Genomic DNA, 24,566 nt, shown 5'->3' with positions numbered 1-24,566 from the left:
AAGGCAACACACTTCCCATTATTTTTGTGTTCCCTATGGAGTACCTAGTGCAAAATAATATTAATGACGTAGGTACTTAATAATGTTTAAACATACAAATATTTATGTTTTTACATTAAGGGCGGACGTGCTCAGCGTGGGTCAAAATGGAGCTTTTTTTCTATTTTCAAAGCATGATCCTGGACATACCTTAAACGTTGTAGATAATCTATTTATATAATTTTGAAGCCTTATTATCCTTTATATTTATTTTAGACATTTGATGACTGCATAAAGTATTTTTATTACATAACATAGTATTCTTTTAAACCTGAAAAATAAATCTGAATATGGCGGTAAAAGTTACAAGTGGGGTTTTTTCGTTTTATTACCTACATTGTTTTGTTTTTACAAAACCGCTGCAGCGCTGCACGTCACGTGAAGTTTGAAGTTTGTTGAAATGTCAAAATAATAGTTCGTCTACAATTTACGTAAATATTCGTTAACAGTTTGTTTTTCATTCTTAATAAGAATCAAATATCTATAGACGTTGTTAATAATGTAAGGGTACATTAATATTGTTTTTGTTCATCATCGTTTATTAAATAACTTTATGCAACGTGACGTAGTTCCTGTTACTTTTTATTGTAAATGCAAATGTCACACGTCACTTGACTACTACTCCTTCTCTAAACTAAACGCGACTTGTTTGTAGTCGGAGTCAGACTAATAATATTCTCTTCTGTTTACTCTATCTGTTTAGTAACGTGTTATGTGTGCCGTCGTCTTGGTCATTTATTATTAATTCAGTAGGTGCCTAATCGAAATTATAATATTCATTTTTCAATTCGTGGAAGTGTCCAATGATTGCCAAATATACACGTACGTTCACTTTTACAGCTGTGGAATTGTGGAAGTTTTGGCGAACGACAGTTTAGAGATTGACAACTATTCGGATTTGCGGATTGCGAATGTTATGTGTGACGTTTCCCGGGACGATTTTGTTTATAAAAATACTACCGATTAAATGAATTTGATTCTACATCTATTCAATAATAATGACTACCGATATGACAGTTGGTGAGTGACTTTTGTTTTATTTTTATTATTTCCGCTAAAATTTCAAATATCGAACAAAACTTTTCCAAGCTGCATATATTTTTGATACAACCTGTTGAGTGTTGATATAATAATATGTCAGTACCTATAATAAATTGGAGTTGTCATTATTATTTAACCTCTCGGTGCATGTGTACTAAACAAACAGGTTATGTTGTTTTTGCAATGTTTGTTTCTCATTGTTTCTACATGTACCTAGTTCTTCTTTGAATTGTATACGTAGACCAATGATTGTAGGTAGGTATTTTAAATACGTAAGTCGCAAAAATAGCTGTTATCACATTTTAAGTTATACTTACAAAAAACTTTTATACTTATGTCATTGAAAGACTAGATGAATACTAATTACGTATATGACTGCTATGCTACATAAATTCATTATTATTATTCTCTTCGTGTGTCACTTACTTTTAATGTTGACAATTATAATAATTATGGTAAATGTGCCGCATATGCCGTCATGATATTTTATAACTTTCTTTTTAGACCAAACCAACCCTAACCTATCCTACCCCAACCTAATATTACCTAATATAATCTTAGTTTGTGATAATGATGCATTAAAATGTATGAAAATTTTAAATATACAATTATTGGATCGAAAAGCCTTTGCGCCGACAGAAAAAGGTATTTATTATAAATTCATCATCATCATCAGGGGCGCGACAACCCGGTGTGGGTCCTGGCCTCCTCCAACAGCTCCCTCCACCTGTCCCTATCCAGTGTGGCCGCTTTCCAATTTGGTACCCCCAGAATACGGCAGTCACGGCAGCTCCATCTAACCAGCGAATCTTTGGCCTCCCTCTTCTTCTACGTCCTATTGGATTGCTGGACATCACTCTCTTTGCCGGTTCATTGTCATTCATACGGTGCACATGACCTAGCCATCGCAGTCTCCCAATCTTAATTGATTGAACTGCGCTGCAATCTTCGTACAGTCCGTAGAGCTCAGCATTATATCTTCTCCTCCAATTGGTGCCATCCCTGATCGGTCCATATATACGGCGGAGAATTTTTCTTTCAAAGATGTTCAGGGCTCGTTCATTTCGCAGAGTTAATGTCCAGGTTTCCGATGCGTAGGTGAGCACTGGCTTTACAATTGTTTTGTAAAGAGTGCTTTTAGTTCGACGAGATAGTAAGCGGGACTTAAAATGTCTTAACAGACCAAAGTAGCATTTATTCGCAGACATGATTCTCTTGTTGATTTCTTCTGTAATATCATTATGTCGAGTTACAAGAGATCCAAGGTATATGAAACTGTCGACCATATCAAACTTGTATGCACCAATATCTAACTGTGGTGCGACTTCTCGTGGTGTGACATAGACAGGCATGTATTTAGTTTTTGCCTCGTTTATTTGTAAACCCATTCTTTTGGCAGAGGTTTCTAGTGCTGTGAATGCCTTTTTCAGCGCCAATTCTGATATGGCAATGATGTCGATATCATCGGCATACGCCAGCAGCTGCACAGGCTTAGTAAATATCGTGCCGCTGCCACGGGCATCAATCTTTGCATCCCGTGTCGCCTTTTCTAGCGCAATATTGAAAAGAAGGCATGCCAGAGCGTCACCTTGCCTTAGGCCAGTGGTCGACAAACTCGTTAGTCAATAGAGCCAAATATCAACAGTACAACGATTGACATTTCTTTGGAGAGCCAAATTTCTTAAATTATAATTATGTAGGTACATTGCTTATTAACTTAATAAACTTTAATTAAAGTTTTAAGTCTTTAAACTATAGGTACACTGAATAAAACTTGATATCATACGTAATAATGATCTTATATATTGATAAAAATTAAATTGTAAGTATGGTATCCATAAAATTAAATCATGATAATGACTGACAAACAGTCAACGTGAATAATGACATAGCATTGCCTTGGAAAGTTTCGGTCCATTCAACTCAATTCACGGGTTTCGTCTTCCATTTTTATTTGCTTCTTCTTTATAGCCATGTCAAATAGGGCAGAGGGAATTTGTGGCCGAGCCGCACTCAAATGGCCAAAGAGCCGCATGTGGCTCGCGAGCCGCGGTTTGCCGACCGCTGCCTTAGGCCATTCAGTGATGCAAATGGCTCGGATATTTCCGCTTGAAGCTTTACCCGGCATTGTACTGGTGTCATTGTCATCTCTACAAGTTTAATTATTTTCGTCGGAATTTATTATAATTATTATTTAAAAAAAATCATATAAGCTCATGACGGCATCTGCGGCACAATTACCAAGCCTATTTTCCGGAATAGAACTTGTGTAGTAGGTTTAACAGTTTTTCGATTCTTCTTCCAGGCCTGTGTTTTTCTATGATTTTCTCATGGAATATAAGCTTCCTGAGTTTGTATCGAAGTATTGAACTTGAACTTTGAATTTCTTGTAAAACTTTTTCAAACCAAAATATTTTCCTATAGTTTCCAATTCAATCATTCTGGATTTGATAACAAAATGGCCATATTAATATGATTCCCTCTTTTTCCTAAATATGTTGAAGAATACCTTCTTCTGTCAATATTGTATAGAACCTAAACATTCGACTGGAGAAAGGAAAAAGGGTGTAACCCTCAGTTTTTTCAAAATAGGTTTTATTGCATAATAATGTTGTTGAAAACTAAAAATAAGTTGTGTCCAAAGAATGTAAGCTGCAAATTCCGATTTATTATCTAAATTTAGCTAGCAATTAAAAAAAATGAAAGGAAGTGACGTTGGAAAAACAATGGCTTTTTTTAATTAACTCAATAATTAATATCAGATTAGAGATATAAAAACCAAATTATGAATTAACATGGACTTCAAGGTTTGGTCTATTTTGTATTTTAACTTTGACCGAAAACTTTCCTTTCCTGTCCTTTTCCTTTCCACAGTTGATATGAAAGTGAACTAAAAAGGACCCTTGGTCTATTCACTACTGATTAGGTTAGCTGTGAGAATGTGTGTATACAGCCACATCTGGAAAGCCTCAACTCTCCATGACATCTTCCGGTAGCATTGAGTAACATAGTTATAAATCTAAATGAAACATTAAACTATTTATGATAATAAAAAATAAAGGTAAATGTGCCGCAAATGCCCACATGCGTTTTTAGACCAAACCTAACCTAATCTATCCCAACCTAATATAATCTTAGTGTGTGATAAGCCTCAATTACATTGAGCTTCTTCACGAGCTGTTTATTGGCGAATTTAAAAGCGGGCGATTCAGCTACTGCGATTTGATGATTACACACAAAACTTTCCATTCGCTGAGAAGCCACAAGCCAGTTACTATTTTGACGGAACGTAGTTCGTTTTTTTACCGGGAGGTTGGTACTGCGCAGACGCAGTAGGCCCACACGCCGGCGTGTAGCGTGTAAAGTTGACCGGCTTTCAACTTTTCTCGGTAGAGTGTTTACAACCTGCTTATTAGCTTATTCGATGATTACACTGGGCATCTTTACAGGCAGATTGTAAATTCCAAACCAAACCTAACTTAACATAACCTAACCTAATCTAACCTACCCCAACCTAATATTACCTCATATAATCTTAGTTTGTGATAATGGTGTATCAAAATGTATGAAAATTTCAAATTTTCAATTAACGATTATTGAATCAAAAAGCCGATGCGTCGACAGAAAAAGGTATTAATTATAATTGTCTACATGGAATAAACTGTTTTCGTAAATTTTTTTTTATAAAAACTCGTGTCCACCTCTGCCGCACAATTACCAAACTATCCAACACCATCTGTAAATAAATTGTAGTCTTCGTTCAATAAAAACAAATACGTATGACTGAAAAAGTTTAATGTGGACTATTTATGGCGGATCTTTACAGCTTACCTCCACCCTTCGCTACTGAGTCTTCATGACATATTTGTATACATACGTAAAAGACAAAATGTTAACGAAAATAGGTAATTTGTATTACGGCTTGTCTTTGATGCTTTGAATGCATGGTGTACTGGATTAAAGTGTCAAGTGTAGATTTGTGTTTTGTTATTGTTTAAATTTTCTTCAGAGTTGAGCGATTTACACGGTTGGCCGACTGATTCAAAATCAAAGCAATCCACCTCATCAAGTGATTATGTGTACTAAATATTCTCAAAATTTTACACATTTACCACGGCCTCAATGGTCCATTTGGTAGTACGCTCGACTGTCAACTGAAAGGCTGGTGGTTTGAGGTTTCGATTATCAAATCGGCTGTGACGATTTTTGTTATACGTCGGCCAGATTCACTCTATTGGCGAAATGCCTACTGCGCGTAAAAAAGTAAATAAACATTAATGTAAAAATGGCACCGGTGCATCCCTGATTGGGGCACAGGATCATCAAAGGCCAAGCCATTCTTTACGTCAGTTTGATAAGATTTACATAACATGTATTTCATATTACTTAATTCTATACATTTTTAAGTATTAAATTTAATATTGGTACCTAAGTATCAAAATACTTACAATATTATTTTTGTTTGTTTATTTATCTTGGACTTGGCTTGAAGATATAGTAGGTATCAATAAATTGACTGAAAAACGTTATAATCATAATGATTATCTGTTATTTATTCATTACTGAATGAAAATTCTTTCCCCTTATCATCAATCACTGAAACTCGTGATATAGAAATCATTTTTGATCATAAACTGAGTTTAAAACTGCGGATCAGTGTTAATTCTTTCATTGCAGTATCTGATAAAATGCTTGATTGCATTCCTCACACGAGAATTTAACAATATTGTACGAGTTAGATTTATTAATATTTCTTTTATGCATCCAGTCCTCGATTAGAAACATAAGCCGGCTCGTACATCAAAACACGTCTTGTCTGCAACGTATCGAATACGTCGATGTGACGTCATCGTTATTCGCAAAACACGCGTTGCCAAATGGAGCTCCGCAGATTGGTCGTATGCGACATTTAAGTTTGAAAAAAACACATTGTGCTGCTATCAACAAATCGCATGCGTCTCGGGCTGCGAGTCAAAGCCGCCAGAATGCATACGCACACCTACAAATTGGTCATTCCTATACTGGTTAAGATGTAAGAGCCGGCTAAATGCGCAAGCCAAGATACATTCGTCGTCCATTTTTTAACTTTTATAAAATATTTTACGCAGTGTAATATGTCACTCGTGTTTTATAAAAGACTGCTCTTAAAAGAAAAGCTATAAAACATTTTTTGAAGAAAGATCTTTGTCAAATATATTTTATAGTCTAGTACTAGTCTATGTATAATGGAATTTATATTTTACCATGCATGCCACCATTGCAAAAAGTAAATAAAATGGAATGTACATATTCAGTATCACCTCTAAAAATTGACACCCATTTTTAAAATGTAGATTAATTTTCATGTAGGGCCTTTATGTATTATTTTCTCTATGATACAAGTATTGTGGAAAGCCCATCCAAAGATGTATGAAAACATATCTAAATTCTTTATGCGGGCAACTATAATTGAGGAGCATGCTTCATGTAAAATAAGAGAAAAATATTGCTGTGTGTAATGCGAATGATGGCAATGCTATTTTCATTTGTATTGCTCATCTGTCATGTCATCATTTGACATCAAAATAATGATTTTGAAATTAGAACTGCGCAAAAGATCGGTGTGCATTTCAAGCATAATCATTTGGAAAATGTAAAATTATATCACATTTAACTGAATGGTGTATTTCGAAAACGTTACAAGTCACTATTGTGTTTTAGTCAAAATAGTGAAAACAATTTTATATAAAAATAAATAGTGAAAATTTTTTATGTAAAATATATTATTTTATAGTAGGTACTTAAGTGTTAACTTTACTGTTGTCTTCAAAAACTACAAAAAAAAATTACCTTACATTGATTGTGTATTTAGGTAATAATGAAGATTTTTGCAACTTATGTCACTCTTTTTTAAAATAAAACGTTTTCGAAATAGAGCATTCAACTAAAGAGAAGTCTTTGACTGTGAACAGAAACAGCATGGGGTGGAAAGGTGCATGCTTGGAATTATATGAGTTGACAAGAAAAGAAATTAAAAGCCATACCTAGTAGACATCATAATATCATTATTGTGTGTGATTTTAATAATGTTGTATTTTTTAGGATCTGTCCCTCCTACATATCGAGAGATCTATGATATATGCTCCCCTTCAGGCGCCCCCGTGCCCCGTGATGTATTCCAGGCCCTTCTGAGGCTGACGAATCTAGAGTCCTCTCACCTGGAGAGGATTTGGGAGTTGTCAGGCCCCGGAATGGGCCCCGTCAGCCGGTCCATGATGTACAAGTGCTTTGCACTTATTGCGTGGGCCCAACAAGGCAAAGAGCCGTCCGGGAAACTTCTAGATAATTTTGCGGGTCAAGGTAAACAATTCTTAATTTATTTAATTTACATTTTTGTGTTTTTTCTTGATTTAATGCATGCGTGCAAACTTTTGAGGGAACGCACATTAGCAATAATTGATTGCCACATATAGCTTAACTGAGTTCAAAACCTAAATGAAATAAGTGTGATTCGAAGAATAGGCCCAATTTGTTAAACTATAGGTATGAATAAAGTTTTCGTGTATCTAGCAACACCATGCCATGTCAATTCAGGTTTTTTTCATGCTAGGAGATACAGGTTGATCATGGAGCCCGAGCCAAAAATATCGCTAGATCCAGTGGCAATCGGTACTTTTGTTTACTTAGATCCTCTAGAAGCCTGTCTCTGGGTATCATACAGAGGACATTACCAAACAACGTAATTAATGTCTTCAATCTCACAACCGCACTGGTACCTAGGGTCATTTATTATACCCAAGCGAGCCGGGGATGTGGCAAGATTATAATGATCCGCTTTACAGCGTTTAATTGTTACAATTGTTTCCGTATTGAGCATTTTATTAGTATTACCATGGTTTGGTTTTGGAACTGTAATAATTATATTGAAACTACATTTTTCCTTTTCAGTCCTTGTTTTTTTAATGTTTATTTTTATTTCAGTTTTAGCTATTGTCTTGAATGTTTCAAAAAAGTCTGTATAAGGTATGAGGAGTTTATCTATGCTCTCATCTATCTCTATCTCTCAAGAGTAAAGTTGCTGTTTTTGCTAGACTATCTACTTCTTCGTTCCCTAGAATTCCAATATGTGAAGAAATCCAGTAGAATGTAATTATTGTTCTATTATTTGAAGTTGTTTGTATAACTTTGCTAAATCTTTTTTTAATCTCAATAACCTAAACAAAAATAAATTTCATACAAAGTAATACATAATATAACTTTGCAATAAACTGAAAAAATAACATTAATTTTATTCTGTATTGCAAAAAAGAATCCACGTAGTTTACCCTGTTTGGATTGTCTGCACTTATTACGTAACATTTTGTCGATTACTTTCAAATAATTTGATCATACGCGCGTGATTCCACTCATTATAATGAATTATGGCAGTTTGCAAATGTCAAAATAAGTGGGGGACAAAAAAATATTAAAATTCGATTCGATATAACAAATTTGTATTCGCCAGGGTCGCGATGAACTCGGGTTTGCGTATATTATGCTTTATAAGTTTTTTTTACACTTTTTACTACACTGATACGCCTCTTTGCCTGATTACCTCGCATACAATTGGATCATATGATATTCATTTATATTAATATAATATGAGGCGTCTAATTCCGAAAAGCGATAAGTCCACATTTGGTCAAAATCGAGAAAAAAATATGCACGTATTCTTTGTATAATTTTACACAATATGTATTGATCTATAAATTCCAAAACGCAACATAACCCTACGAAAAAAAATATTTTAAGTCTCGATTTATTACAAAAAGCGCCAAGTCCGTTTTTCATATTATTTAAAGCTTGGTTGATTTCACGCGTGTTTAAGTCTATCAATAAGGGAACATTCAATATTGAAAAGGGCGTCTCCCATGCTGTAGCATCTGGTAAACTTATGACCGTGCCACGGAAATATGTGCCTTATGCGGGATAAATTAAAAAGTGAAGTACAAGTAGCGCTAAGTCCAATTTTATTTTGCCTATATTTATTACATTTAAGAGTTTATCGGCTGAAACGAATTGCCATTTGGTTCTAATTTCGACATAGAATACAACGAAAAAAAAAATCTCACGTTAAACAAATAATTGAAGCTAGAAACATAAAAACGTTGTTTCCCGAAAATATTGAATTGTGGACTTGTCGCTTTTTGTAATTAGATGCCTCATATATTATGTAGTAATAAGAAAACAAATAGATACTATATGTTAAAAAAAATTTGAATGTATTACTTCATTTTCATCCTGGAGCCGGAGTGCAAAGTTATGATGCGGCAACTCTACCTGTAATTTCAAACAGGGAGCCTTATGAAATTTTAGTATAAAAATACTTCATAATAATGCTGGAATCTTGTAAATGTGGAAAGTCGTGTGGTGGTTGATAGAATGGAACTGACAGAAGGCGGCTTATTTATGGTCACCATCTTAATTTTCAGTTTTCGATATGAATGATATAGTTAGCTGTTAGGCAATATTTGAACATCTGTGAATATGACTACTGTGTTGATTCAATACGTCAAGGAAAAAGGGAGGAAAAACACGCAGTGAAAACTCGATAAAATATTACAATTACAATTTTGTTATCAGTTGAGATAGTGATGAAATTTTCTCGCATTTGTGCAAAAATAATACAATATATCTTTGAAAAGGAGGTGACCTAAAGTTTAGGAAACTATGAATGAAATACCCACCGTTTTCAGCTGCATCGAAAATGAAATGTAATACAAAATGTCATTTCGGACACCTACCGTCCGACCTACTGATTATTTTATCACTTAATGCTTTCGTGGTACTGGTTATTCCACTTTATCATTGCTTTAATTAACTTTCAAAGAACGACACATAAAATCTGCTGCCATCAAAGTAGTATTCAGTTTTGTTGATAAATAATTGTTTGATAATTTATAGTACTTAACTGAAAAATGTTCAAGGTGAGTCCTCTGTATTATCTATTGATTTTGTTAGGGATTATTTTTTGTTATGTTAAATGTTTGTCGTTTCATTTATTTTGGCAAATTAATTTTTGTATCCAACGTTTGTTGTCGAGGAAATTTTATTTAAAGAGTTTTTATTTTTATATGGGGGTTAATTGTCCTAGAATCCTTGTATCATTGTTTTAGTAATGGAATGTGGATGTGAAAAATAGGAAATCCAGCTCATAGATATCTGGTTTTGCTTAAGCCGCGTTGACACGATCCAAGTACGATCCAAGTTGACTTGGACCGAGCGCACTCGTATGAGACATCTTCATACTAATTATTCCTATCCAAGCTAGCTTGGATAAGTAGGACGCGGTCGAAGTAGCTTAGATAGGAATAATTTGTATGAAGATGTCCCGTACGAGTGCGCTTGGATAGCGCTCTGTCCAAGTGTACTTGGATCGTACTTGGACCATGTCAACGCGGCTTTATATAGTAAAATCTCACTAATTTGTCACTGCAAAAAACCTGATGGTACCTAACAAGGCCTGAACAAAAACAAACCATAAGTGCGAGTGAGTTAGCATTCGGCATGCTTATATCTCCGCACTATGCGTTAGAGTAAGATAGAATTTCTACGGCTGGAAACGTCGCCGGCAAATATGGATTTGACAGATTACATTTATTTAAAATGTAAACGTGTTGCTGAAATTTATTGTTTTTGTGTTAAACATAAAGTTAGTGGTAATTAGTAGAACACAATATGGTTAACTATGTTGTGTTTAAATTTGGTAGCCGTACTGAGAAGCAACACGATGGTATAACGTTTCATAGTTAAGTTGATAATGATAAAATCGAGGTTCTACGCGCGTTATACGCAAGAAACACAGCTTCATTTTGCCGAACAGTAAGCGATCTCTATATATCATTACTCTGAGGTACATAATTACTGGAACATGAAAATGATATTTCCTACGTACAAAGTTTTATGGATAAGTAGTTAGTAGCAGAACAATGTTTTACCAAAGTAATCTATTATTGACAATTGTTCTCTCACACTCGAATCGTATTTAAAAACTCTCGAGTAATCATTCTTGTCTTTGGATAGTGCCAGTTTCCTGGACATGCCGGATTAGTGAGATTCTACTGAATCAATTTAATTCTTTTGTAGACAGATTACATACATATTCTATGTGTAATTTCATATAATATGTACTGATCTATAATTTCTAAAAATACAAAAATAATATTCAAAAACTTAATGAGTTACATAAATCGATTAATTACATCATATCGTCGGTGTTTTGTAAAAAGGGCGAATTAACCAAAATGCTACTTTACAGGAGGAGGATTTTTATTTGTTTGTTTTTTACCTGTAGATGATTATAAATATCTAACAAGTTTATAATAAAGCTTAGAAAGAATACTGTCATTATAATAGGTATTATTATATAATATTTTAAAAGTCCTAATATGTCACATTTGCTTTTTATTTCGTAATTTTAATTAATTTAATTTTAGTCGATTATCGTTTTTAAGTACTTTCCTGTGGAGATAAAAATTTGCCGTTTTTACACAACAAAGCTAGTGGGGTCATAGACTATAGATACATCTAGACGCCACCCGTTGCATTGCTAAATGAAGCTACGTGTCGTGCGTTTGGTTTGTGGGCGAGCGAACGCATTCGCCTACAAATGTTCGAGACCATAGACCATTTCGTTAGTGCTCGCCCAAAGTGCTTGCACTAGACGCTCAAAATTAAAATATAATTTTCTATTTTTTTACGTTATGCGGTCAAAATGCAACCAATTAGGTAAAGATATCCATAATTTAAGTTATTTTAAAGAAACACTAGGTCACTGATATTAAAATAAATAATAATATACAAATAAATTGTCACGAACATGTATCAACTTACCTATGAAACTTAATACCATCTTCTTGCTTATCAGTACGGTTACCATATTTTAATACAACACGCAGAACCACCTTTCCTATTTAATTAACTAAAAATATTTACCACTGACTTTATGTTTAACACAAAAAATAACAAATTTAGCAACACGAACGACGCTGCGTGAAGCGATTCAGCACGATTTGCCGGCGATAGTTTTGGAAACTAACTAAAAAATAGGTAGACATTTTATCTTACTCTAGCGCGTGTCGCAGAGATTATAAGGGTGCCGAATACTTTCTCACTCGCACTCATGCATCGTTTTTGTTCAGGCCTTGAGTGGGGTACATATTGTATTTTCATTAAAATCTCGATTTCGCTAAACTTTGTCAGATGTAAATATTTGTTTTCATTGAACTAAGACTACAAATTGCAGATAGTGTTGGTTAGTTTTTTTTAAAATTCATTAAGCCCTGCCTAAACCAAACCATAATAGATAAAAAATATTCTTCTATCTATAAAATATTTAAAATTACGTATGATTCAATGGTATAGTTTTAGTTATTTTTTAGATAGATGAACAGTTTTTGACTCTTATCGATTATGGCTTGGCTTATGCAAGGTTTAATTGAATTTTAAAAACTAACTAAACCATCTACAGTTTGTAGTCTTAGTTCACTGAAAACAAATACGTAAGCCTATTTATGTTGGATCTTAACAGCTTTAACTCCACCCTTTGCCACTGTATTATACTAATTTGAAAACCATAACGGAAAAAAGAAACTAACATTAAAACCAACCACTTACTCTTGAAATATAAAAATGTTACAGATATTGAATCACAAAAAATGTCTCACAAATATTGAATTGTTTTCTTACCGGTTTCTGAAAATATACTTATATGTTGCCTGATTCAGAGATGTTTAATGTGGTCCTATCGTAATTTTAATTTTACGAAGATGTTGAAGAAACCATTCTGCCAGATAGAGGCTTCTTTGATTTCCCTATCGAAATTGCTGAAGCCAGTTTCAATTTGTCATAAGTGTCATTTTTCTATGCAAACAAAAAAAATATTGCCTTACTCACCAGAGTTTGAATGAAAATTAATTAGTAGACCTTTTTTTAGTTTCATTTTCATACATTTAGGCTCCATCCCTGTAGGTAGACGAAGATTTTCTTCAACATCCTTGGATTTTTATAATAGACTGACCTGCCATCTCGGCTTCATACAATCTATGTTATCCTTTAATCCAGTGAATTTTTGCATCACAAAAATATGCATGTATAAATTAGAAATTGAATAAATAACTAAGTACCTAATTGTAAAATGATATTTTGTGATGGGCGGTTTAAACCTAAATGTGCCAATTACTATTGTAAATAATATACTAACATCTAAATGAGATTCAAATATGTTTTTCACATTTACAACTATTTGCAAGCACAATACAATGATTATTTATATATAGATAAAAATATATCATATTACTGCATCTGTATTAAATATTTCATTCAATATTTAATTTTACAAAATGTGATAAGTGGAGATAAAGTGAGGTTTTTTGCCTACTTGTCAATTTATTAATCTGTAGGTTTTATTAATTGCTTTCATAGTGTTGTAAACATAGATTGCTTGTTCTGTAATGCTGAATGTGAGTCTTTTTAAAAAATATTGTCTTCAAAACTTGGCCTCTTACGACCAAAGAAACGTATACATTCCACTGACATTATCAAGAAAGTGTTTTTAGCAGATCCATAATATTGAATCATATTTTATCTCTAAAATCTAGTTGTCAAGTATCCTATAGCTGTGATTATAATAATATTATGATGCAAGTCGTGTACTATCACGTGAAGTCACAGTAAGCTGCCGCTACGGGAAAAAAGTGTTTGATGTCTTTTTTCTTGGTGTTTAAAATGTTATCAGACTGATGCTCCCATCCCGTAGCACATTTTGAACCTTTAACCCAGAGGTTCTTAACCTTGTTGGAGGTACTGACCCCCACCAGTTTCATATGCGCATTCATCGAACCCTTCTTAATTGGAAAAATAAAATATGATTTTTTCAAATTCAAAACATAGGTATATATTTTACTGGTGCACAAAATGAACCGTGCATCAACATCACTGTGTTCAAAGAACAAAACCATTAAAATATGATTTTCACACAAAAACAAAATAATGAATATTTACTGCAAATCAGTGTGACTTCTGCTGTTGCCTTTCAGAGACCAGTTCAGTAATGCGCGGCTTCACCTTGGCAAGTGCCACTCTCATGTCATTTTCGCAACAAAGTCTGTTCCTTTTCTTCGTTTTTATGCTCAGCATCCTCTAAAAGGATTGCTCGCAAAGATATGTTGTAACAAACGGTATGAAAATCTCCAGAGCTTTCTTAGCAATAACAGGGTACGCTACCATTTGTTGACACCACAACGTTGAGAGTGTTGTTGTTCTGAAGAGTTGCTGTTGAACCTGGCTCTGCTGAATTTCAATGATTTCATCGAGGTATTCATCATTGACATCTGTTGTCTCAACACTAAACGTGAACGGCTATCTCACCCATGCTGGATATGACTCTCTTGTAGGGAAGTATTATATGAGTCGGGTGTGTGTCTTGACCTCCGCCGAACCCCTGAAACTGACTCACCGAACCCCTGGGGTTCGATCGAACACAGGTTAAGAACCACTGCTTTAAACGAACATTGTCAGTTAGCAAAACTTCCCAAATCACCTGAACAACAATGAGGTCACCTCACATTGCACTGCACTGTAACGAGACCCGCATTTTACTCGTTTTTATCATTTTCTAGATGCCTCCACATTTTCGACTCATGTCAAAATCGCGTGTTTTTTTGTTTTTAGTGGTTGGCACTAAGTATTTTCTATAAAAATGTTGTCTATTATCTACGGTCTGCAGGTTGGGTTCTGTTCACAATATTATTGAATTTACGGGTTACTGGGTCACCCACGATGGCCGTGCGGCTTAAGCGTCAAAACAAAAACAAAATATTGAAATATTTCTGTGAATATTAAATGAGTCATATTTTTTTTAACTCATTAACTCAACTCACAAACAACTACATCTATTTTGGACAACAAATGTCAATTGTGGTATGTAAGACGAGATTACCCGAAGAACCAAACTGGCATGTAGTGCATTGGGGCGCCTGAATAGTATCTTCAAAAGTGACCTTCCATTGTGTCTTAAGCGTAAAGTGTTCAGCTAATGTGATCACATCTGCGTGTGAAACATGGACTCATAATGTAAAGAAAAATCAAAAAATTACAAGTAGCACAATGTGGCATGGAAAGGTGCATGTTATGTTGCGCATTATGCAGAAAAACCACAAAAGAGATCAATGGATAAGGAAGCAGACAAGAGAATGCAATGTGATAAATGTCGCTAAGCAGATGAAATGACAATGGGCTGAACATGTCGCTCAGCAAGTGGACAATCGCTGTATAGATAGTGTAATGGGAATATGTTTTGTCAAACTGTAACCGATGTATCTTTTTTCAAATTTCAGAACTTCCAGTCCCTACAATTGCAAATATAGGCCTTATTAAAACAATGCTCAAAACTCAATTGAAAATGGATCCTTCGAAACTGCACTTGACATACTCCGAAATGAAACAGTTGGATACAATTTCGATAGATTTAGTGCCGGAAAGAATTGGAATTATACTTAAACACTCTGAATACTTGGTCACATCTCAAAGATTCAAAACAACCGTCAGGCGGAGGTACAATGATTTTGTTGCCCTTCATGAACTGCTATTGGCTCGGTTTCCATATAGGTGAGTTTAATACGAGGGTGGGTCAATAATTCCTTAGAAAAAAGCATTAAAACAGTTTTTATTTTTGTATTTTTTTTTTATTTCTCAACATAATCTCCTTGGAGCTCAATACACTTGGTTAGACGTTTCTCAATTTTTTTTAAACCGTCAGAAAAATAAGTTTTCGGAAGGTCCTCAAAATAAGCATTTGTCCGATCGATGACTTCTTCATTTGAAAAAAAACGTTGTCCACTTAGCCATTTTTTTAAGTTTGGGAAAAGGAAAAAGTCACTGGGGGTTAAATCTGGCGAATACGGTGGGTGGTCGACCAATTCGAACTTCAATTCTTCAATTTTAGCCATTGATCGTAAACATGTGTGAACACGGGCATTGTCCTGATGAAAGAGGATTTTTTTCCTGTTTAAATGAGGCCGTTTTTCTTCAATTTTGTTTTTTAGCTGGTCCAATAAAGATGCATAATAATCCCCTGTTATTGTTTTTCCTTTTTCCAAATAGTCAACGAAAATAATTCCACGTGCATCCCAAAATACAGTAGCCATAACCTTACCAGCTGATTTTACGGTTTTCGCCTTCTTTGGACATGGTTCGCCTTTCGCAATCCACTGCTTTGACTGTTCTTTCGTCTCGGGAGTATAGTGGTGTATCCATGTTTCATCTACAGTCACAAAGCGACGAAAAAATTCATCCGGATTGCGTTGCATGAGCGACAACAGGGCTTTAGAGGCCACCACCCTATTGCGTTTATTGTCGACTGTGAGCAAACGCGGCACCCATCTTGCAGAAACTTTTTTCATGCCCAATTTGTCATGTAAAAGAGAAATGACACTACCTTTTGAGATCCCTGTAGCCTCAATTATCTCACTCAACTTTAATCTTCGGTCACTTAACACCATATCGTAGATTTTATTGATCATTTCTGGTGTAGTCACCTCTACAGGACGTCCTGAGCGTGGTTCATCCTTTGTTGATGTACGACCACGTTTAAATTCATTTAACCAGTTATAAATAGTTGCAAGTGAAGGAGCAGATATGCCGTGAACTAAATCCAACTCATTTTTTATTTCCTTTGCTGTTAACCCTTTTATATTAAAATGTTTAATAACAGCTCTAAACTCAATTTTCTCCATTTTTGTAAACAAGCAAATTTTTTTTTTAAATGTACGAAAATAAAAAACAACCCGACCAATCTGATTGAAACTTCGCAGCATACTGAATCGGTAGTGCCGCTGCATGAAAACAAACCGCTTACAGTACTAGTCGCGCCACCTGTCGGCTTTTCTAAGGACTTATTGACCCACCCTCGTATTATCAACATATTTTTGTTATCTATATTTATTATAATTATGATAGTTGGCTGCTCTATATCTGAACCAAATAATGCAATTGCTGGTTTTAATATATTTTTGAAGTTATACTTCTTTTGACGCGTTTGAGAAAACAGATCAGAATGTGTTTTTGGCATGTGACGCCGATGTAACGTATTTGGCGTGCACAAGGCGTGTCAAGCTGTAAACAATGTTTCCCGCCAAAACTCTTTGTAGGCCTGTTTCGTAGCTATCAAATGAAAATGTTCATAATTTTTAATTGTTTAATCAGTTTTTTTGTGTTATTGAGATTATCGTAAAACTATTTGATGGGAATTATCAAGGGAAGAATCTCAAAAAAATGCATCTAACCTTTAGGCAAATTATTTAAATTCTACAAAACAAAAATGTTTTTTCTTTTGTGGAACTTCTGAAATAAGTATCTTTTTTTTTAAATTATTATTTAACATGTATGACCTTCGTATATCCAGCAATGCAATTAATTATTTATACCAACTATAGGTTATAATATTTTCCTTAAAGCTAAGATTTGTATGTTTTTGCATTTATTTTCTCATTTTATTTATCAGTTTCATTATTTCATTCTTTACTTACTAAAAGTGTACGATGATTTAAGTCCCTGACAATTTATTTGAGATATGATTTTGAGGGATGTAAAACAATTTTGGGATGCTAGGAAATTACATTGCGCATTGTATACTTGAGTTAACATTTTTTCTAGATTTAAGTTTTGTTCATGATAAAAGATGGCTACCTATTTACATTTATATTTAGAAACATATTTATGTTATCGTTTTCAGGTTAATACCACGTTTGCCACCCAAAAAGATAATAGTATCGGAAGACGCCCATTTCCTTGAAGCCAGGCGGAAAGGATTACTCCGATGGCTGTTGCTGGTTGCGCGTCATCCAGTCGTGTCGGCCGATCCTCTCGTCTCGTACTTCCTCCGAGATCAAGGACACAATGTTCAGCACAAGATCAAGGAGCTGTTCAAGAGGGCCCCAGACGAATTCACAACCAGCGAATTAGCATCCAGAGCTAAAGTATGTTTGAATGGACATTTATATAATATGTAATATTATACCAACGACTTCTATGTAAACTAGTGTTTCTGTAAAGCCCAAGACCAGTTTGAAGTAATAATCGGTAATACTTTTCATACATCATTGTTTTGATGTTGGACAATTTCATAAATATTTATTTTGAAATTGTTTTACTTATTGAAACTTATGAAATGAAATAATATTTTCTGTAATAAATCAATTTCTTGATTTTTTGTAATAAAAATGACAATAATTATCTCTCATTTTGATAAATCTCACTCTCTAACTATGTTCCCTAACCTATCAAAAGTTAAATACCTATAAAAATGAAAAGGCTAAAAGTACCAGTGGCACATCAAATTCTGACCTGTTAATTGTTATCTGATTTGACAGCAGCAATAATATATTTAATGTTGTTTTTCAGGAACTTGTACCTCCAGAAACGACCACAGAATTTTCATCAAGCAGAGAACAGATACGAGTTATTTGGCTAGGAGTCTCAAAGTTGAAACAGATCTTTGACTTAGGTGAGTTACATTATACAAATTCTGTTGCTGTTACTTTTGATTTAAATTTGTAGTATTCTAATGGCCATTTGCTAATTGTAAATGAGTAAGCTTATGCATTTTTGTTTTCAATAAGATAAGTTTCGTAAAAAGATGGTAATTGAATGTTGTTTACTATTTTTCGACGAATCAAAATTATATTGATTACTAATTATCTACGCAAACACGAAAGACTAGCAGTGTTAAAAATGTAACCTATCATAATATTATTTGATCTTTTGAAATATTTTGTTTCGCGTAACGTAAAATCAAGTAGTACAATTGTTTAAATGCTAATGATACTGTATCCGTAGTGCGTTTGTTCATGCTTGCATTTATTAAAATAAACTAGTGTAAGCATTAAGTAAATTTAAAAATGGTCTGATTTTGTTTCAGGCGCCGCAAGAAATGAAGCGTTTGCAGCTGACATGCAAGACCTTGGAGTGCAGCTAGCGGCCCTTGGAAATGAACCACTACCACATTCAGAATGGGCCACTGGGGGCAACACGGTATGGCAGGGCATCAAGAGAGGATTTTCAAACATAGCCAAGTAAGGAAATACCATTTTTGTAGAACTACCTCTAAGTTGCTAGGTCGTTGCATGCATTTGATGTTTCAATCGTTTTATAATACCCTGCAATTCTAGTCACACTCATGTATCAACAGACTAGTAATATGTCATCATATCAGAGGTAAAACTCATGATAACTTATCGCAGTACTGACGTATCAATAAATTATTTTGTTGCAGTGAATTTTCGTCATTGTCATCTCGGGCGGCCCGCCACTCGGTAGCTTTTGAAGAGAGGGTGTCCCTCGGTCTGGCCGGAGTGCTAGATATGTTGGCAGCGCATCAGGACATGTGTGACAGGCTGGAACGCGGTGTTGTCAATGACCACCATGCCGCCCTTAACAAAATGCTGGCGTTCAAGAAACGGAAGATGAAAGGCGTCATTAGAGGTCATGATGTGAGTACTCTGTCTGCTTTCTGTACACTCCATATGTTTTTTCTACCATATTCACTCGAAATGGAGTATGTCGATTACACAGCAGGTTTCCAACCCATATGTGTTGCAAGTAGGTTGCAAAGAAGTATCAATACTTTGATATTTATCTTTAGATACAATATTTCAGCCCTAGTTGAAGATGTTTTCCACTAACTACTAATATAAGGTGTTTAGGTGAGCAATCAACAGTATATATTATAATGATAAAACAGGCCATGGTCAAGAGCAGCCATTTTTGACACACCGATTTACAGAATATTAATAATTTTATGGGTACCAATTTCACCACGATGGCCGAGCAGTTCCCGCGTTGGCTTATAATGTCATGCGTCCCAGATTTGAATCCTGGATCTGGCAAATTCACATGTTGTTTTTTAATGTGTCTTTAAACTAGAGTATGGCCCTGATAGGTTGTGCAAGTGGCCAACATTTCTCGTAAAAAAACAAAAATCTGTTTATACAACCTACGCTTTGTGGAGACCCATATGATCTTATGGTTTAAAAAAAAAATTTCAACCACAAAAATGTTTTGGAACAATCTTCTAGTGTTGTAATACAAAAAGTTTATATGAATCTCTACTATGATTTGGACTATTCTGTCTATAGTTTACTGATTGATAATTTTTTGTTTTAGTCTGAGTCCGTAGACTCACTGGAGCAGCGCATGTTGGAGCAAGAGGCTGCGATATCCTCGCTGGAGTCGCGGCACGCTTTCAGCTTGTACTGCGCTCAGATGGAGACTCAGCTGGTCCACTTACATCTCACCGATCTTGCGGCCGTCTTCAATTCACTCGTCACAGTCAACCTACAGGCGCACACCGAGGTATGGCTACTTTTATTTTTATCTCTCAACTCTGTCGATCTTTCTTTCTTTAAACGAAAGATAGTAAGTTGTTACCCATTCAGTCAACCATATTATTTTTTAACGACAGGAGCTTGTTCTATTTATGTTAATTACAGTAATTTAACACATAAACATAAGACAATGACCATTTAAATGTAACACTTGGTCATTTTATCAACTATATATTTGATATTCTGTTATGCTATTCAGATTGTGTACATTTGTGGCATTAAATTTTATTTGTATAGTGTGCAATTTATAATATAATTTATAAAAGAAATAGGCTTGGGGATACTTCATTATTATGTTTTTCCAGAGAGGTCTTAAATATGCATAAATGTTACACAGCTGAATTAGATATAGTTGTTCCATTGTTCGGTTTAAGATTTAAGGCGATTGGGTTCGTATTTTCCTGTCAACAAAAAAATGTCTATTTTCCATACATATTTTTTTAAATTACGTAACTTTATAAAATACACAACAAACTATAAATTTGTAAGAAAGAGTTATGGAGAATAACATGCCCTATTGATTGATCCACGTACTTTTTGGATATTATGAAAAATAAAGATTGTTTTGCCATTTTAATTTCAGTGAGATTGACTGAGTTTGAATGAAATACAAGAAAAAATATTTTTTTATTACAATAAAAAATAAGTTGCAATGAAAAATAATTAAAACCTATTAGTTTGGTATATTATGTGATATTGTATTACCAAAATACGTGTTGTGTTTCGTGATGTCACATTATTAAGTTAAAATTATTAAATAAACATATATAAAAAAGACCATGTGATTGATTGATCTGCATAGTTTTGTCTTTGTAATTCCGTAACTTATCTAAGAACTTTTTCACTCATCGGTATACCACAAAGGGAGAAAAACTATGTCTCATATGGTGGGATAATATTATTCATATTCACCACAATGAAACAAGGCTAGTCACATTGATCCCCTGAATTATTACTGTAATGTGAGTACATTTGCACGTATGAAATAGATTGATTTTTGTTTACTTTACAGATGACAGAGGTGTGGAAACAGATCCAGCCGACGATACGTAGATTCCTGCCTGCTCATCACAATGATGCAATCAACGGGAATACATAAGATTTTTATCCATACATTTCTGTGAATATGTCAATATATTTTTTACATAATTACATGAGCATATGGCCACTGCAAAGCAAATTAAAAGACTGCAGAGTTACATATTTTGTCAGCATTTCTATATGTAGATTAATCGTTAGTCATTCACTCATACAATATTTATAATTGTGGAGATATATTATTATTATAGACCTTCACTCGTTTATAAGAGATTATCTACACAATATGGTGGCAATTCCTTCTGGTTCGCGAATATGTAGAATAAAGTATTATATTTTTATGAGTGTTACGGCCGGTTCGGATTAGTCGAGTGGCGAGTGTTAGTTACCATTAAATGATTTAGTAACTAAAAAGTGTCCGAACACTACATTAGTGAGTGACATGTCAAAATGAACAAAGCAAAAATTAATAATTAACTATTTTTTTAAGTCAACGAATAATTCACACAATTTAAGAATGTAACATCCTTTTTATTGAACATACGTAATTTAAAAACACTTCTGAGAAAAATACGATACCCAGCAGGTTCGAACCTGCGTGATGATGAACCTAATTCGAAGTGTTTTCAAATTATGTATGTTCAAAAAATAAATAAGTTAATAACTTCATTTATAATGGCTATGTTGGAAGAATTGGAGGAAGAAATTCTACGACAACTAATGAACTTGACTAAAGATAACATGTTCAGACTTGTCTCGTATTTAGTGAGAGGTGGTGTTGGTCGTTACTTGACCGAAAAATTAGAACAAAATGGATTCACTCAACTAAATGATTATACTAAATTACTCGACTAATCCAAACTGGCATTTAATAACAATTACATGATTTACGTATGGGTGCCAGAAAAGGATATACATTTACTAGTTTTCGGATGTATTGAGAGGTTTTATGTCATGTGCCTTACAAGTGATTTGTCCAAAAAATTCCATTCGTTAATGTAACATTAAGTACCTATTTTATTACATTCCATTTTATTTAATGATCTAGTACATATTTAGAATAATGTTTGGTGAATGTGCAATTAAAAGACAATAATATTGAGTTTATTTTTATATATAATAAGGAAGGAAGGTCATTACTGAATAAAATATTGTATCTCATTATTGGAGAATCTCTATTAAAGAAAGACATTGTAATAATATGTATTTTATTACATTTTGGCCGAGGTGCATAATAAAATATTGTATTATCTTGATCAAAGTATTGTCTGAATGCCATACATAGACAAAAATAGAATGATAGCTGCTGTAATCATAATTAGTAACGTAACGTGTTCCGCAATCATAGTTGTTGCAGTTTTTGAAATTGCAGTTTCCCGATTATTCAAATCAAATATTACTAAACTGATATAAAATAGTAAAAATATAAAAACTGCACAATTTAAAATGATCAATTAGAAATTAATAGCTAATATAAATATTTAATGGTTACTTCATCGGTGTTTTGATTGTAAATGCACGCATGGTGATAAAGTATACTTACACTGTCATGTGTACGTCTTTATTGTTCATGATGAAAAAATTCATATATCATTACCATCAATCAGCTAAATAGCGTGTAGTAATTTATCATATTCTATGCATCTCGGCATTAGAAACAATTTTAAATCTCGCGCTAATGTGGAAATAACTTGAAAATAATGTGATACAAGAAACGTAACATTGTGGTATATGATACTGAAAAAACGTGATTTGTAAACATTGTCAAATTCAACTCTTGGTCGCTACTATGGTTACAAAAAATATATTATTATCTACTTATATGTTTACATATCAATTTTTAGCTTTTAAGTGGAGCATATAGGCCTCCACTGAGTGGAGGTTCTATTATACATATTTTTACAAAAAATGGTTAGCAATTCGCTCAACCTATTGGGTCCAAATACGAATCGAAAAAATAAATAAAATGTTGGTATGTTCCGAACCCATGGCTTCAGAAGCAGACATTCAGCCACTAGGTCACCGCAGCTGACAGAATCATTTCTTAATGTAATAAGTGGAAATTATTATGAATATTATGTCAGGCATGTCGATCGCACCACAGGAATTGTGTCGTGAAAATGTAAAAAAACATATTTATTACACGAAAGTCGTCAAAATTCAGCAAATTTTCATTTATAATATACAAATAATTATATCTTTATTTATTGACAGACGAATTTGTGCAATACAATTAGGTCACTTTGTAATTTAATAACATTATTTTTTATGTTTTGCCTGTGCAATCAATACTAACAGAAAAATGGTGCATTCTATTACGCCATCGTTGATGTATGTTTATGTTTATGAATATTATTGTTATATTATATATTTATATTATGAATTATAAGAAAAGCAATATTTAAAAACTATCAGCAATAAAAGTGTGATTTTTTAAATAAATACTTTAAAAGTGCCAATTTGTAGTATTATTATATATTTTTATTTCCTTTGGTGTGTTCCTCTAATATTCATTACTAATCAAGCTGAAGAGACAGAGCATAATATCGACAGCAGACAGGATAAGGAACAGAGGAGGTGAGATAAGGAACTTTTTTGCGAGGATTGCAAACCATTTAGGGGGTGGGAATAAAAGAGAGGTAAGGGAGGAATTTACAAACACCCATGCCTTGGATCCAGACTCAAAATTGATGTAAATATTCGAACCGGAACCCATGTGATCTATAGAGTGAAATGTTAATAACTATAGTGGTTGCCCAAAAAAACCTTATTTTTCACTAACTTATATTATATGAAAATACATTTCCATGAAAAGAAGTCATAAGTACCTATAACATGGCAAATGGTTCAAAACAACATGCGGCTTCAATCTGTATAGTCTCTTAATGTTTAATTTGCTCCATTGGCTTTACAATCCAATGTGGATCAGATTTCTTACATAAAACGATTGTTAGCTATTCGTTCAATCTCAGGGCCGAAACACACCCATACTTTGTGAAGCAGACAATTTGTCATTAGACTACTTCGGGTGTTAATTATGTCCATTTC

The 24,566-nt window shown here is 33.9% G+C and overlaps 1 protein-coding gene across 3 annotated transcripts; it reads left to right on the top strand.

The window, feature by feature from the left end:
- Positions 1-400: 400 nt before the first annotated feature.
- LOC147069937 (sorting nexin-8-like) lies at positions 401-23,673 on the top strand. 3 transcript variants are annotated; one of them, XM_085949466.1, is made up of 10 exons: positions 401-540; positions 880-1,059; positions 7,162-7,419; positions 15,435-15,705; positions 17,831-18,074; positions 18,499-18,601; positions 19,016-19,169; positions 19,370-19,586; positions 20,260-20,448; positions 21,493-23,673. In XM_085949466.1, the coding sequence occupies exons 2-10, from the start codon at positions 1,038-1,040 to the stop codon at positions 21,577-21,579; spliced, it is 1,545 nt and encodes a 514-aa protein (XP_085805592.1). In that variant the 5' UTR covers positions 401-540; positions 880-1,037; the 3' UTR covers positions 21,580-23,673. The 3 variants fall into 3 exon arrangements, with proteins under 3 accessions (XP_085805592.1, XP_085805591.1, XP_085805590.1); XM_085949465.1 differs by having other exon boundaries at positions 411-788; positions 21,493-23,470; XM_085949464.1 differs by lacking the exon at positions 401-540 and having other exon boundaries at positions 642-1,059; positions 21,493-23,470.
- The last annotated feature ends 893 nt before the right edge of the window (positions 23,674-24,566 follow it).

This window comes from Rhyacophila brunnea, unplaced genomic scaffold, assembly GCF_057557595.1.
Source record: "Rhyacophila brunnea isolate RB1 unplaced genomic scaffold, BYU_Rbru_1.0 scaffold_22, whole genome shotgun sequence".
Lineage (NCBI taxonomy): Eukaryota > Metazoa > Arthropoda > Insecta > Trichoptera > Rhyacophilidae > Rhyacophila > Rhyacophila brunnea.
This window is presented reverse-complemented; position numbering and strand designations above follow the sequence as displayed.

Excerpts from the sequence above, each read along its gene's own strand:
- LOC147069937 (XM_085949466.1), top strand. The coding sequence starts at position 1,038 with ATGACTACCGATATGACAGTTG. Across the intron at positions 19,170-19,369 it reads GGATTTTCAAACATAGCCAA|TGAATTTTCGTCATTGTCAT; the intron begins GTAAGGAAATAC and ends ATTTTGTTGCAG. Across the intron at positions 20,449-21,492 it reads ACCTACAGGCGCACACCGAG|ATGACAGAGGTGTGGAAACA; the intron begins GTATGGCTACTT and ends TTTACTTTACAG.